An 11,632-nucleotide genomic window follows, 5' to 3' on the forward strand; every position below is an offset into this window, starting at 1 on the left:
AATTTAATCAAACCATCGAGTGGACGAGTGGAACGTTTTTGCATTTATATTTTATAATAAACACAATGTAAAATATTATTTATGTCTCGTATTAACATGTATAATAATTATTATGCGTGTCACACGCCTTCACTTAGATAACAACGCCGAATGAAATAAATAACAATGGCATTGGAAACTGATTACAGCGTTAATGTATAAAGTATGATATCATTGTGTACAACTATAATAATACTGATAATCGCGATTTGTATATTGTCGTTGCTCAGTTTGTTCATGAAGCCATGGAAATATTAATGAAAATCTTTAACTTTTAAGAGTATAATAATTTTATTCCGCTGAACACTACAGTACTGCTGCTCCGTCGGTCTTTGGCGGGTCTTCCCGCTCTCGTCTGCCAATTTTTGTTTTAATCACTGAATTAATGTGCTTATAATTATTATTAATTAAATTGATAATATTGTAATGTTATTTGCTCCAAACAGTCCAAACGACGATTGTAGAACAGATAATATTATTTTTTATCATCGTAATAGCGTAATCCGAATTAAAGAGAGGGTAACATTTGAATAACACTGTAGAGACCTTCGTTTCAGTACGTTTTACTTCGCGTTAAACATTGTGAATGTAATCACATTACACAGATGTATAAATTAAATTTTTTCGTTTAGTCTGTTAACACTTCAACAGTTGGTTAATATCTCGTCCTGCAAAAGTCTATATTGCTGAAAATATCCATATTCGAACATTGGTATTCAAAATCAAGGTATTAAGTCGTTATCATTTTTTGTAGACATTTAAAAAAAATATTCATGTTTTTACACATGTCTAATGTATATATTATTCAAATAATAAAATACCAATATTTTTTTTTATTATATAATTTTTACTTTTTAATTGCTTTAATACTTAAAGGTACTTAAAATGGATGCGTGCTTAGCCGTTGATCGTGAGGTTGACAAAGTATTGTCAAAATTTAAAGACATGAGTAAAAGTTATAATAATGTACTGCAGGAATTGATTGATAGTCTGGAAATAATACAAAATGATTGGAAAACAAATACTATAAAAGAAGGTAAAATTTTAATCATTAGTAGCTGTTAATAGTTAATAACAAAAAATGTCAATTATGATACAACCATAGTAGATTAGTACATTTGTATGTATATTTTTTGCGATTAGCATAAATTGTATAATCATTTAATTTTATAAAAATTGTAACCTATAATTTATTGTAAATTATAAATTGTGTTTATTAAACCTTTTATATGCTTATCAATAGATGCAGTTATAGTTTATCTTTAATGTATTTATTTTTAGAAAATAAAATGTCGTCAATTAATTGTATATCAAATTTAATTCATAAGTCAAAAGAAAAAACACAAAAGTTAGCTATTGAACATCGAGAACTACATAGTACTGTATCAAAAGTGGGAAAAGCAATTGACAGAGTATGATTCAATTCAATTTATATTAATCTTAGTCTAATTACTAATTATACAAATATTTTATATTTATTTCCTTTACAGAATTTTATATCAGATTTTGATGCAACTTGTAAACGAGATATTTTTGATGATCCAAAAAATGTTACATTTCTTAACCATATTATTTGTCAACATTTTTATAGACAAGGAGACTTGGATATTGCTGATGAACTTGTCATGGTTAGTTAATATGAAATTGTAATTATATACTCATTCATAATTGGGTTTGTTACTTTTAAATAGTAACTTATGTAGCTTTTTTGTCATAAAATAAATATACTCTTAATTTTATAAAATAAGTTATATTTCACAATATTAACAATTAACAATAATTTGTTAATTTTTTTTTTTAGGAATCTGGAATAAATATGGAACCTAGCATAAGAGAACCATTTGCTAAGTTGAAACACATTAAAGAGTCTTTAATCAAAAAAAATATTTATCCTGCGTTAGAATGGGCAAAGGAAAATCGAGCAGTGTTAGATACTCAGGTAAATATACAATATAAATATAATATATTTATAATGAAATATTGTTTTAAATTTATAACTGACTTGTTGAAATAAGTATTTAACATTTTAACCATAAACTTTATATTATAATACCAATAAACATTATGCAATTGAAAATTGTAATAGTATTTTTGTCAATTTAGATTTATCAACTGTGTAGGTACCTAACAAATTCAAATATTTTTAAGCACTTAAACAAAACATTTTATTGGTTTTACTTTGAATTATTTTTATTTTCATAATTCATTATTATTATTTAATAAATTAAAGAATTATTTTTATTTATTTGTTATTTTATATTTGAAAATATTAAAAACAAATAAAAGCAAATTATTCATGTCATCCTTAAACATAAATTGTATTTTTTTATTACTCAGATTTTTATTTTTATTTTTATTACTAATTCCAATATTATAAATAATGAATACTTTAAATAATGTTGACAATTGGATATTACAAAAAATGACACTAAACTAAAAATTGAATAACGTGTACCATAATTTCTTTTACAATTGTACCAAATGTTGTTTAATATTGAATCTAAATTCAATATAAATCATATCATTATATAGATATGTATCATTTTTAATTTCTTTTTGTTTTTTTAGATGTACCCGCCATATCCATTGGTTAAAAGAATTTCTTCTGCTTCCAATTTGCCAATTCGTATTCCATATTTTGCAAAAAAAACAAAATTTTCTGGTGGCATAATGAAACCAAGGCCAAAGACAAAAAAAATTAAAAGAATGGAATTAGCAAAAAAAATATTGCACCAATTTTATAAGGTTTGTAAAACAATTAAATAATAATAACTAGTATAATGATGCAAAATTAAAATTTTGAATAAGTTAATAGTTTAATTTTGATATATTTGGTTTTATTGTTATAGAGTTCTGCTCTTGAGTTTAAACTTCACCAACTTGCATTTTTATCAATTATTCAAAAGGGCGTAGAATATCAAACTGAAGCTGTTACATATGCCCGTGCTAATTTTAGTCAATTTGTTGACAGATACGAAAAAGGTTAATAAATTATATTTGCTTTACAAAAAGGGTATTAATTTTTTTTTTTTTAATAGAAATTCAAACTATGATGGGTATGTTACTGTTTGTCCCACAAGGAATCAATAATTCACCATATTCAGAAATAATTCAAGAAAATATGTGGGATGAAGTTATCGAATTATTTACGAGGGATGCTTGTACTTTACTTGGATTAAGTTGTGATAGCTTACTAAATGTCAGGTAACTATACTTAGGATTTGATACTCTTACTTATTAAATGAATAATATTTTATAATTTAAATACATGCTAGGAATCTTAGGCCATGAATGGTTTTTTGTTGGTGGTGGTGTGTGATGTTAGAGGGGGGTAGTTAATAGTAAACACTCATTCATGATGAGGTTTGTTCAATACACAATTTTTAAATCTATTTATTTTGAGAATTTAGTTTAGTAAGAAAATAAGAAACTTACATAAAATATGTATTTATTAATAAAAATATTGTTTTTTATTTTTTTAATATTATTGATTTATTTTAATTTTTAAGTGTTAATGCTGGATGTGCAGCTCTCCCTGCACTTTTAAATATTAAACATGTCATGACACAACGGAAAGTAAATGATATTTGGAAAGGAAAAGATGAGTTGCCTGTATGTAAATTTTTTGTATTTTAAAGTTATTTCATTTTATATGGTACTAATTAATATATTCATTGATATTTAGATTGAAATTGATTTAGACGTGGAACATAGATATCATTCAATGTTTGCGTGTCCCATTCTTAGACAACAAAGTTCAGACATCAATCCTCCTATGAGACTTATTTGTGGCCATATTATTTCCAAAGATGCTTTAAACAAATTAGGAAGCTCGAATAAGTAAGATCAATTTAATTAAATATAAACATAGTATACAAAGTATATGTAAATATGTAATAGTAGCATAGTATGTAATGATTTTTTCAATTGTTGTTTTTAGATTAAAGTGTCCTTATTGTCCAATGGAACAAAGTTCATCAGAAGCAAAACACATATGTTTTTAAATGTGTTAACTACCAATCATTCAACTACAATTATTGTAAAATTTAATATTTTTATCATAATTAATATATATTAATCGAAACTTTCAAGACATACTTTTCAACTTTTTACTATTTAATTTCGACTGCTTTAAACAGAAAAAGTAGTATTAACAATTTAATAGGACAATTTTCAGATTACTGTTTAACCTATATAATTGAAGACATGACTTTTTCTTTCTAAAATTATAGTTAAACTGTGTACACAAAGATAATTAAGTTAATTTTATATCCATTTATACTGTATAATTTAATATAATTGAAAACGATTTTTGTTTAAAATATTTTTGTTCCTATATAATTATATTTTAGTTAATACATTGAGTACCTCTCGTAGTATTTGGCCTGTATTTTATAGCGATGTTATAAAAACATTAATGAATAATAATAACTTACAAACATAGAAGTGTAATCTTGTGCTTGAGTTAATTATTAAGCTGTTAAAGCATGTGTTATTTGTTGACAGTCGTGGAGGAAAATGTTACAATTATTGCTGACAGAGGTACTCAATGTGTTACATTCATGTTATATTAAAAAATTGTTGGAAATTTATATATTTAGAATTCAACCATTATTGTATTACAAAATAATAAGTGAATTATTTCTATTTTTTAGTTATTATTTATTTTGAATGTTATATACTACATAAAGAACTAACATTTAAATATATACAACATCATGAGGATAGAAGTTAGAATAAAATTATATTTCTAGAATCTAGAAATCATATCAAATACTTTTTATCATATTATTATGTTCATAATCTATCTCAATTGTTTCATAAAAAAATGTATTTTGTTTAAACATTACAAGATAGTACAAGTTTATTGATAATATAATATACATGAAATATTTTATTAACTTAACAATTTAAATGATAACATCCAAAACAGTCAATTTACTTGAATATTATATGAAAAGACTAGATATAACAATGCAATGATACTTAAATAATTAGGTTTATCTCATTAATGTAATAGGTGGGACTAGTTAGGTCCATTTCATAGTTATATCCAAATTCGGTATTGTCCATACTTAGAGTTATTAGTTATTTATAGTTTATATCAGTAAACAGTTTCATAAATTACAATACTAGTATATAATTGTTTTAAAAAAAGTATTGATAAAAATTAATATTTAATATTAAACTAAAATTTGATTAGGATTAACGACTAACGAGGTTTGGATAGAACTATGAATTGACTCAAAATCCTGAAATCATTATTTACAATGTATGGTATAACTACTATTAGTGAACTACCCGATAAATTTATTAAAAATTATAATTCATGTATATATGACAGTCAAATGTATTATTATGTTTATTCTTCTTAAGTCTTCAAATCTTAGTCGATCAATTTTTTTGCTTTGAAGTAACGCCTTAAATAACACACTTGCCAAATTGCTAACACAATTAAACAAATCATACAAAATAAACTAAAATAGAATACTCTGTTTTTTGTAGACTCTGAAATAAATAAAATTTAAAAAGATATATTTCATACTTCATATTATGTATCAATAACTAAATACCATTTGTGTTTCGCATTTCATCAGCGCGCATTTTCATATCCTTGAATTCCAGCACAATGGCTTCTGAAACATCTTCAAGTCGTTTTAGATCCATCTCAAGAGGTTTCAGTTTAAAAGCTTCAGCAACCTGTCATCATAGTTAAAAAATAAATTTATGATATACATATAACACTAGTAAAAACTAAAAATACTTTAAAAAAATGTGTGAATAATAAATTATGGCATAAAATTGCATAGTTCATTGGATAATTTTTAAAAAATTAATCATTTTATGAAGTTGCAAAAGTATTGAATAATAAAATATTTTTCTCCTACATCATCTAAAACTGAATTTGCAATAAAATATATAAAATGAAAAGGATATATTTTAATGTTCTTTATGTAAATTAAATTTTTAACTAAATTGTACAAGCATAATCTTTAAGCCACCCGGACAGGTTGTGGGCTATTTTGGAATTTAACTCACATAGAAATTGTTATTTCAACTCACTCAATCGAGTTTTTTTTTGTTTATAAAAAGGTTGTCATTAAGTAGAAAAAAATTAAATAGTTAAATAGTTACAATGACAAGATACCATTTTATGTATTGTATTATATATATCTAGTAAATGGAGAATTATTATAAATTTTGCAAATTTCAATATATATCCACTACAATTATTGAATAAAACAGTCAAGAAATTAGCAGTAAAAAGTGTTCTCGTTAATATTAGAAAAGTCGATAAAGACAATATTTAAAGGCATTACTAAAATAAAAGATAATTTCATAATGAGAATTCAAACAAAAGATAAATAAGTAGAAACATTTTTAATCTAGAAGGATTCAGTTAGTTATTTATAAAAACAAACTTGCCCCTTCATAATTTTTAGCTTCTACTCCTGTTTTTATATCCATGAAAATTTCTTGTACAGCACCATTATCTGTAAATTACATGACTATTAGATATTAACAATTTATCTGATGAATTTACATTATTGTATTTATTAATTTATTGGCTGTTTATACAGCATAAATTGCTTAGTATGTCATACTAAAATATCCAGAGTATGTATTCATCAATTTAAGTATAAGTTATAACTTACATTCATTAAAAAAATTTTTCTTAATACTTACTATTAGAAGCTTTTGAAATAAAACATATTTCAAATATATCGTAATTCTCCACACTAAAAGTAAATTTTCCAAAACTTATATCTTCTTTCTGTGACAATATATGATTTTTTGAATCTTTAATCTATAAATAATATAAATACTTGTATTTATTAATTTCAGAAAAATAAGTATATGAGAACTTCAAAATCATATTAAAAAATGTAAAGTAAAGTAAAGTAAAATAAAGTAAGGAACATTATTTAATATTTATAGGAAGATTATTAAATTAAATTCAGTATACTAATGTTTTGTTCTTTAACTACCAATTTAAATTATCCAGGAAAATTTATCCATTACACTTAGGTTAAATACTAATTATTGATTGCTATCAAAGAATGTTAAGATACATTGATAAATTATGTAAATTTGTAAAATGATGAATCTAAGTTAGGTGGTTAACAATTTTAAATTTAAATAAGTATACTTACAACATAATCTACTTGCTGATTATCAATCTGAGTTACTTCGTATTCACCCTTGACCAATACATTTTCCCTGAGCTCTTCTCTGAGACATTTTCGACTGTTGGGTTGCATATGCCATCGTATACAGCTCCCAATTGAGAGTAAAGATAAATAAATCATCAATATGGACAATTGTACTGTTGGGTTCATTGTAGCAAATTATTGTCTGAAATATGTAACCTACAAGTTAAACGGAAATTTTGTGATGATATTGTACATATATATATTATATATGATCAGTCAAACATTTATAAAACTCGGAAAATAAATACTAGAATTAAATAATAAATCGAATTCCAGTATAAAGCATTGAAGGATAACTGGTAATTTCTATAACTCAACATAGAAATCAAGCAAACACTACAATAAATTAATGAACAAACCTAGATAATAAATGGATCATCTATGCCTTATGGAATAAACTTAATTAGTTGTCTGTTGGCATAAACGGTAGGTATATTATATTATATTATTTATTACTGATACCTATTTTTGTATAGTATGAAAAAGTGTGAAATAAATTTTGTATAACGTGTATATTATATTATCGATAAGATAAGGTAAATTACTGCGGCAACAATAAACTGAAGTTGTGTGCAATTATACGATTTTGAATTTGGATACAATTTCGTGTTATCGTGTAACGATAACATTCACAAACCACAACAAAAGATAAAATAAATTAAAAACCGAAAATATTCTGAAAAGCTAACGCCAAATTTTAGTAAATAGTAATTTGAACCAATTTCATTTCATTTATTCTGGGTAATGTCACTAAACCAAGTATGGTGTAAGGTTAAATCACGTTTTTGCGTATTGCCTTCATATTTTTGTTATACTTAATAGTGTAGTAGATTTCTTCGATCGCAGTAAAATTGTTATAAACCAATGTTTTAGTGCTGTGCTACCTTAGAAATAAGTTGTAATAAAATCAAAAAATATTTTTATATATATAATATTATGTAATATATAAATACAATTGTTGTTCAAACTTAAATTTGTTGCTTCACAAAATTTTAAAAAAAGTACCTAATTAAATGTATATTATGTTGTTAAAAATCTCTAATGTTCAAAAGTTCTTATTACCAAATATCATAATATTATATAAATTATTACATTTTATAAATGTTTAATATTAACTTGTAATTTATGAGTTATGATTGTAAAACTCAAACTGTTAACCGTGTTTAATCAAATGATATAGTGTGTTTCTTACCATCTTAAACAGAATTGACTGACTATAGAATCCATGTCATTACACTGTTTTTCTCTACAGCACATATTTTAACGACTAACATTATTATATTTTTATTGTTATAGAATCATCAAAATATTTGGTTAATTCATTAAAATATACATGACATTTAGTCTGGTGTGAAAAATTGTGCATCATAATAAGTTAGATTTTTAAATAGTTTTAGACACTAAATAATGATCATGAAAACATGAAACAAAGTTTATTGGATTCTGAGTGAAGCGAGGAATGTATTGGTCTTACAATGATGTTTATTTCTTTTTTTTTATTCTGGTAACACTTTTTCTCCTCCTAAACTTGTTCAAAAGTATCAAGTGTAGCATCTTTTCTAAAAGGTTATGTTCTTGAGCTGGTACTTTCGAGAGGTCATTATTTGATTTTCTCAATAGTTATTTAACACAACAGAAAAACACCGAAAATAAAACGGGATTTCAATTTCTAACGCTTTGTTTATCACCACAGGAACAAATAATATTTAAAAATTTAATGAAATAAAAAATTTCTTTTGTCCGCTCAGAATCGTTTTTTATCGTATGCAATAATTGAATTCAAATTATATACTGCAAAATTACATTATCCTGTACAAGTACTGAAGGGACGAAATGGACAAACTTCCTCCACCTGAATATTGACTTACTTTTTTTTAAATACATTTAAAGCGGAATACTAGTGTGAAAGTATTAAAAATTAGTGTAAAAAAAATGTATTACAGCAAGTAAATTAATAAAAGTTCTTTCACCATTTAATGTTTACAATTGTTCAAAAACTGACAGCAAAGTGAGTAAAAAATCAATCATGAAAACGGATAAGTGACAATCATGCAATTATCAACAATGTAATCATGAGTTGTATTCGCAATCATGATTCAGGAATAATCGTAATAGATTTTGGTTGAAACAGTATTACCATATTTGATAACTTTTCTTGGTTTCAAAAATAAATAAATAAGCCAGCAATTTTATGATTTTGAACTACTTTTTACAATTATATTTGTGTATAATCCAACTTTGTGAATGGAATAAAATGAAAACAAAATACATTTCATATACAAATTGTTTATTTTAAAAAAGTTTTTGATTTTACTTATATCAATGATTATAGCATAAAGAACATTTATAGCGATCAAACATAACATTAATTATGGCTTGTTTATACTTTTAGTACAAATAATGAGAAAATAGTATGTGATTTTTAAAAGCATTTTAAAAATTATTAACAATAAATAGTAATTAATAATGTATACCTGTAAACGAATATTACATAAAAAGTTCATTTATTTTAATATTAAAAATCAATATGAGTTCTCATCTTTATAACAATTTTATTCGGTAACAATAATAAGTACATAAAGATAAAAAAATATATATAAGAAATTAAAAAATACATTTTTACTCAATAATCAGGCTTGGTTTACATAAAAAATATATGTTAAAATTGTAAATATATTTAACAATAAAACAATTTTCATTTTGTGGTAAGTTCTCTTGTATAGGGATGAGGCAACAGTGAAATAATTCCATTTATAATAGCTATTGGCTTACGCTGAACACATACTTTGTAAGACCAAGTACTACACAGTAGAGCCAATTTACCATAAATAGTTTGAGCCATCTCATCTTTTTCAATATCATTTTCACATACATATATGGTATCAAAATAAAATGTTGGTGAACAGAAAATATTAAAAGTTTTTTTATCTAATGGTTCAATAATTGGTAAACAGTCATCTCTATTATAGGCCATGATAACTCTAAAAATACAATCTTTGTGAAGATTCCTTAATTTTCCAATATATTTCAATAAAGGGCCGAAATCATATGCAGCAGCTTCTTCAGGTTTATCATTTTGAACCAATACAGATGATAATTTTTCAACTACAATATTAATATTTGTTGTAAAATCCAAAATCAGATTAAACGAGTATGGAGTCAACAAACAAATACCAAAAGAGTTGTTTTGGAATCGATTCTTTTGCAATGCAAAAAATCTGTAAGCCCTTCGAATTATAGCCACACTAGACATTGGATCTATATTAGTAGGACTAAAATCAATGTCAAATTTAGATAATGCATAAGTATCTATAACAAACAATATTTTCTCATCTGGTAACTTTTTAAACTCTATGGATGGTTTTGTTGAATTTTTTGATAGAGCATTTGCATACGACATCGTAAAAACAAATTAACAATATACTTGAATTTACCAACGGAAACTTTTCAGTTATCCTTGAAGTCCAATTTCAATTAATTCCAGAATGTTTAGGTATCAAAGAGTACTTGTTGAATATCATTGATGAAATCCTAGAACAAAATTTAGTTTATATTAGTACATTAGGTCATTATGAAATACAACACAAATTGAAATATTTAACTGATTTTATCTTATAAAAAACATACCTAAATAATTTGCATTAGGTCAATTACTATTATAATTTGAATCAACAAGTCACAAAATGTCGTTTACAATAAAAAAATATAAAATTCGCAATTATTGTAGGCGTCAAAAGGTAGAAAAAGCCAAGATTTTAATCAATAATATTGTAAACATTTAGTTTATTTGTATTTTTAATGGTATCCCGTATCAAATGTCGATGGACTAAGCAAGAATGTAAGATACTAAAATAATAAATAATATAAATAATTACAAATTTACAATATCACCTACCTAATAGTAATAAATTATTAGTAATTGGACATTTCACATTAGTGTATCACAGAAGGAAAACGAAATAATGTTATTGTTACGAAAAATTATCATCACGATGTATCTTGTGGTTATCACGGCGGATTGATATCAGTTTGTAGATATCAGTAATTCACCTCGGTGGTTACCACTATATTGTGTGTTCGTGGTTAAATCGTTATAGCCGTGTTTTTATACGATGTCTTTTATGACAGAAAAAAGAGGCGCCAAACCACTGGGATGTCATGACATGTCAGTAATAAATTATATATTAACAATAATAATACAGACAAGGACATGGTGCAGAATATTTTGGAGTTTGTTATAAATTACAATCGTTTTCCGATCGAGAGAGTTGAAATATTGTTACTACAAATTAAGTTTTTTTTTGTATTTTAATCTGTGTAATAAATAACAGTGTGATCAAAAGAAAAGTCGATTAATACTATAAAATACAGTACTCAGA

At 24.6% G+C, this 11,632-nt stretch overlaps 3 protein-coding genes across 5 annotated transcripts; 1 reads left to right on the top strand and 2 right to left on the bottom strand.

Annotated features, from left to right (window-relative positions):
• The first annotated feature begins 237 nt into the window (after window positions 1-237).
• Window positions 238-4,686, top strand: LOC114128275 (E3 ubiquitin-protein ligase RMND5A-like). Its single transcript, XM_027992755.2, has 12 exons — window positions 238-595; window positions 672-766; window positions 916-1,075; window positions 1,321-1,451; window positions 1,530-1,667; window positions 1,841-1,978; window positions 2,608-2,784; window positions 2,889-3,021; window positions 3,078-3,243; window positions 3,549-3,651; window positions 3,725-3,879; window positions 3,980-4,686. Exons 3-12 carry the CDS (start codon window positions 925-927, stop codon window positions 4,041-4,043), a joined length of 1,356 nt encoding a protein of 451 aa, XP_027848556.2. The 5' UTR covers window positions 238-595; window positions 672-766; window positions 916-924; the 3' UTR covers window positions 4,044-4,686.
• Window positions 4,687-4,851: 165 nt separating this feature from the next.
• On the bottom strand, window positions 4,852-7,776 carry LOC114128280 (transmembrane emp24 domain-containing protein bai-like). 2 transcript variants are annotated; one of them, XM_027992759.2, is made up of 6 exons: window positions 7,613-7,776; window positions 7,194-7,409; window positions 6,727-6,847; window positions 6,466-6,533; window positions 5,613-5,739; window positions 4,852-5,547 (listed from the first exon to the last, which is right to left on the bottom strand). In XM_027992759.2, the coding sequence occupies exons 2-6, from the start codon at window positions 7,377-7,379 to the stop codon at window positions 5,426-5,428; spliced, it is 624 nt and encodes a 207-aa protein (XP_027848560.2). In that variant the 5' UTR covers window positions 7,380-7,409; window positions 7,613-7,776; the 3' UTR covers window positions 4,852-5,425. The 2 variants fall into 2 exon arrangements, with proteins under 2 accessions (XP_027848560.2, XP_027848562.2); XM_027992761.2 differs by having other exon boundaries at window positions 7,194-7,395; window positions 7,613-7,773.
• A 2,132-nt stretch (window positions 7,777-9,908) lies between these two features.
• LOC114128272 (uncharacterized) lies at window positions 9,909-11,275 on the bottom strand. Of its 2 annotated transcripts, none has more exons than XM_027992749.2 (2): window positions 11,149-11,275; window positions 9,909-10,784 (listed from the first exon to the last, which is right to left on the bottom strand). In XM_027992749.2, exon 2 carries the CDS (start codon window positions 10,651-10,653, stop codon window positions 9,949-9,951), a length of 705 nt encoding a protein of 234 aa, XP_027848550.1. In that variant the 5' UTR covers window positions 10,654-10,784; window positions 11,149-11,275; the 3' UTR covers window positions 9,909-9,948. The 2 variants fall into 2 exon arrangements, with proteins under 2 accessions (XP_027848550.1, XP_027848549.1); XM_027992748.2 differs by having other exon boundaries at window positions 10,881-11,225.
• Window positions 11,276-11,632: the final 357 nt, after the last annotated feature.

This window comes from Aphis gossypii, chromosome X, assembly GCF_020184175.1.
Source record: "Aphis gossypii isolate Hap1 chromosome X, ASM2018417v2, whole genome shotgun sequence".
Classification (NCBI taxonomy): Eukaryota; Metazoa; Arthropoda; class Insecta; order Hemiptera; family Aphididae; genus Aphis; species Aphis gossypii.

Excerpts from the sequence above, each read along its gene's own strand:
- LOC114128275 (XM_027992755.2), top strand. The coding sequence starts at position 925 with ATGGATGCGTGCTTAGCCGTTGATCGTGAGGTTGACAAAGTATTGTCA. Across the intron at positions 3,022-3,077 it reads TGTTGACAGATACGAAAAAG|AAATTCAAACTATGATGGGT; the intron begins GTTAATAAATTA and ends TTTTTTTAATAG. Across the intron at positions 3,880-3,979 it reads AAATTAGGAAGCTCGAATAA|ATTAAAGTGTCCTTATTGTC; the intron begins GTAAGATCAATT and ends TGTTGTTTTTAG.
- LOC114128280 (XM_027992759.2), bottom strand. The coding sequence starts at position 7,379 with ATGAACCCAACAGTACAATTGTCCATATTGATGATTTATTTATCTTTA. Across the intron at positions 5,740-6,465 it reads AAGCTAAAAATTATGAAGGG|GTTGCTGAAGCTTTTAAACT; the intron begins GCAAGTTTGTTT and ends CTATGATGACAG. Across the intron at positions 5,548-5,612 it reads TGAAATGCGAAACACAAATG|AGTCTACAAAAAACAGAGTA; the intron begins GTATTTAGTTAT and ends TATTTATTTCAG.
- LOC114128272 (XM_027992749.2), bottom strand. The coding sequence starts at position 10,653 with ATGTCGTATGCAAATGCTCTATCAAAAAATTCAACAAAACCATCCATA.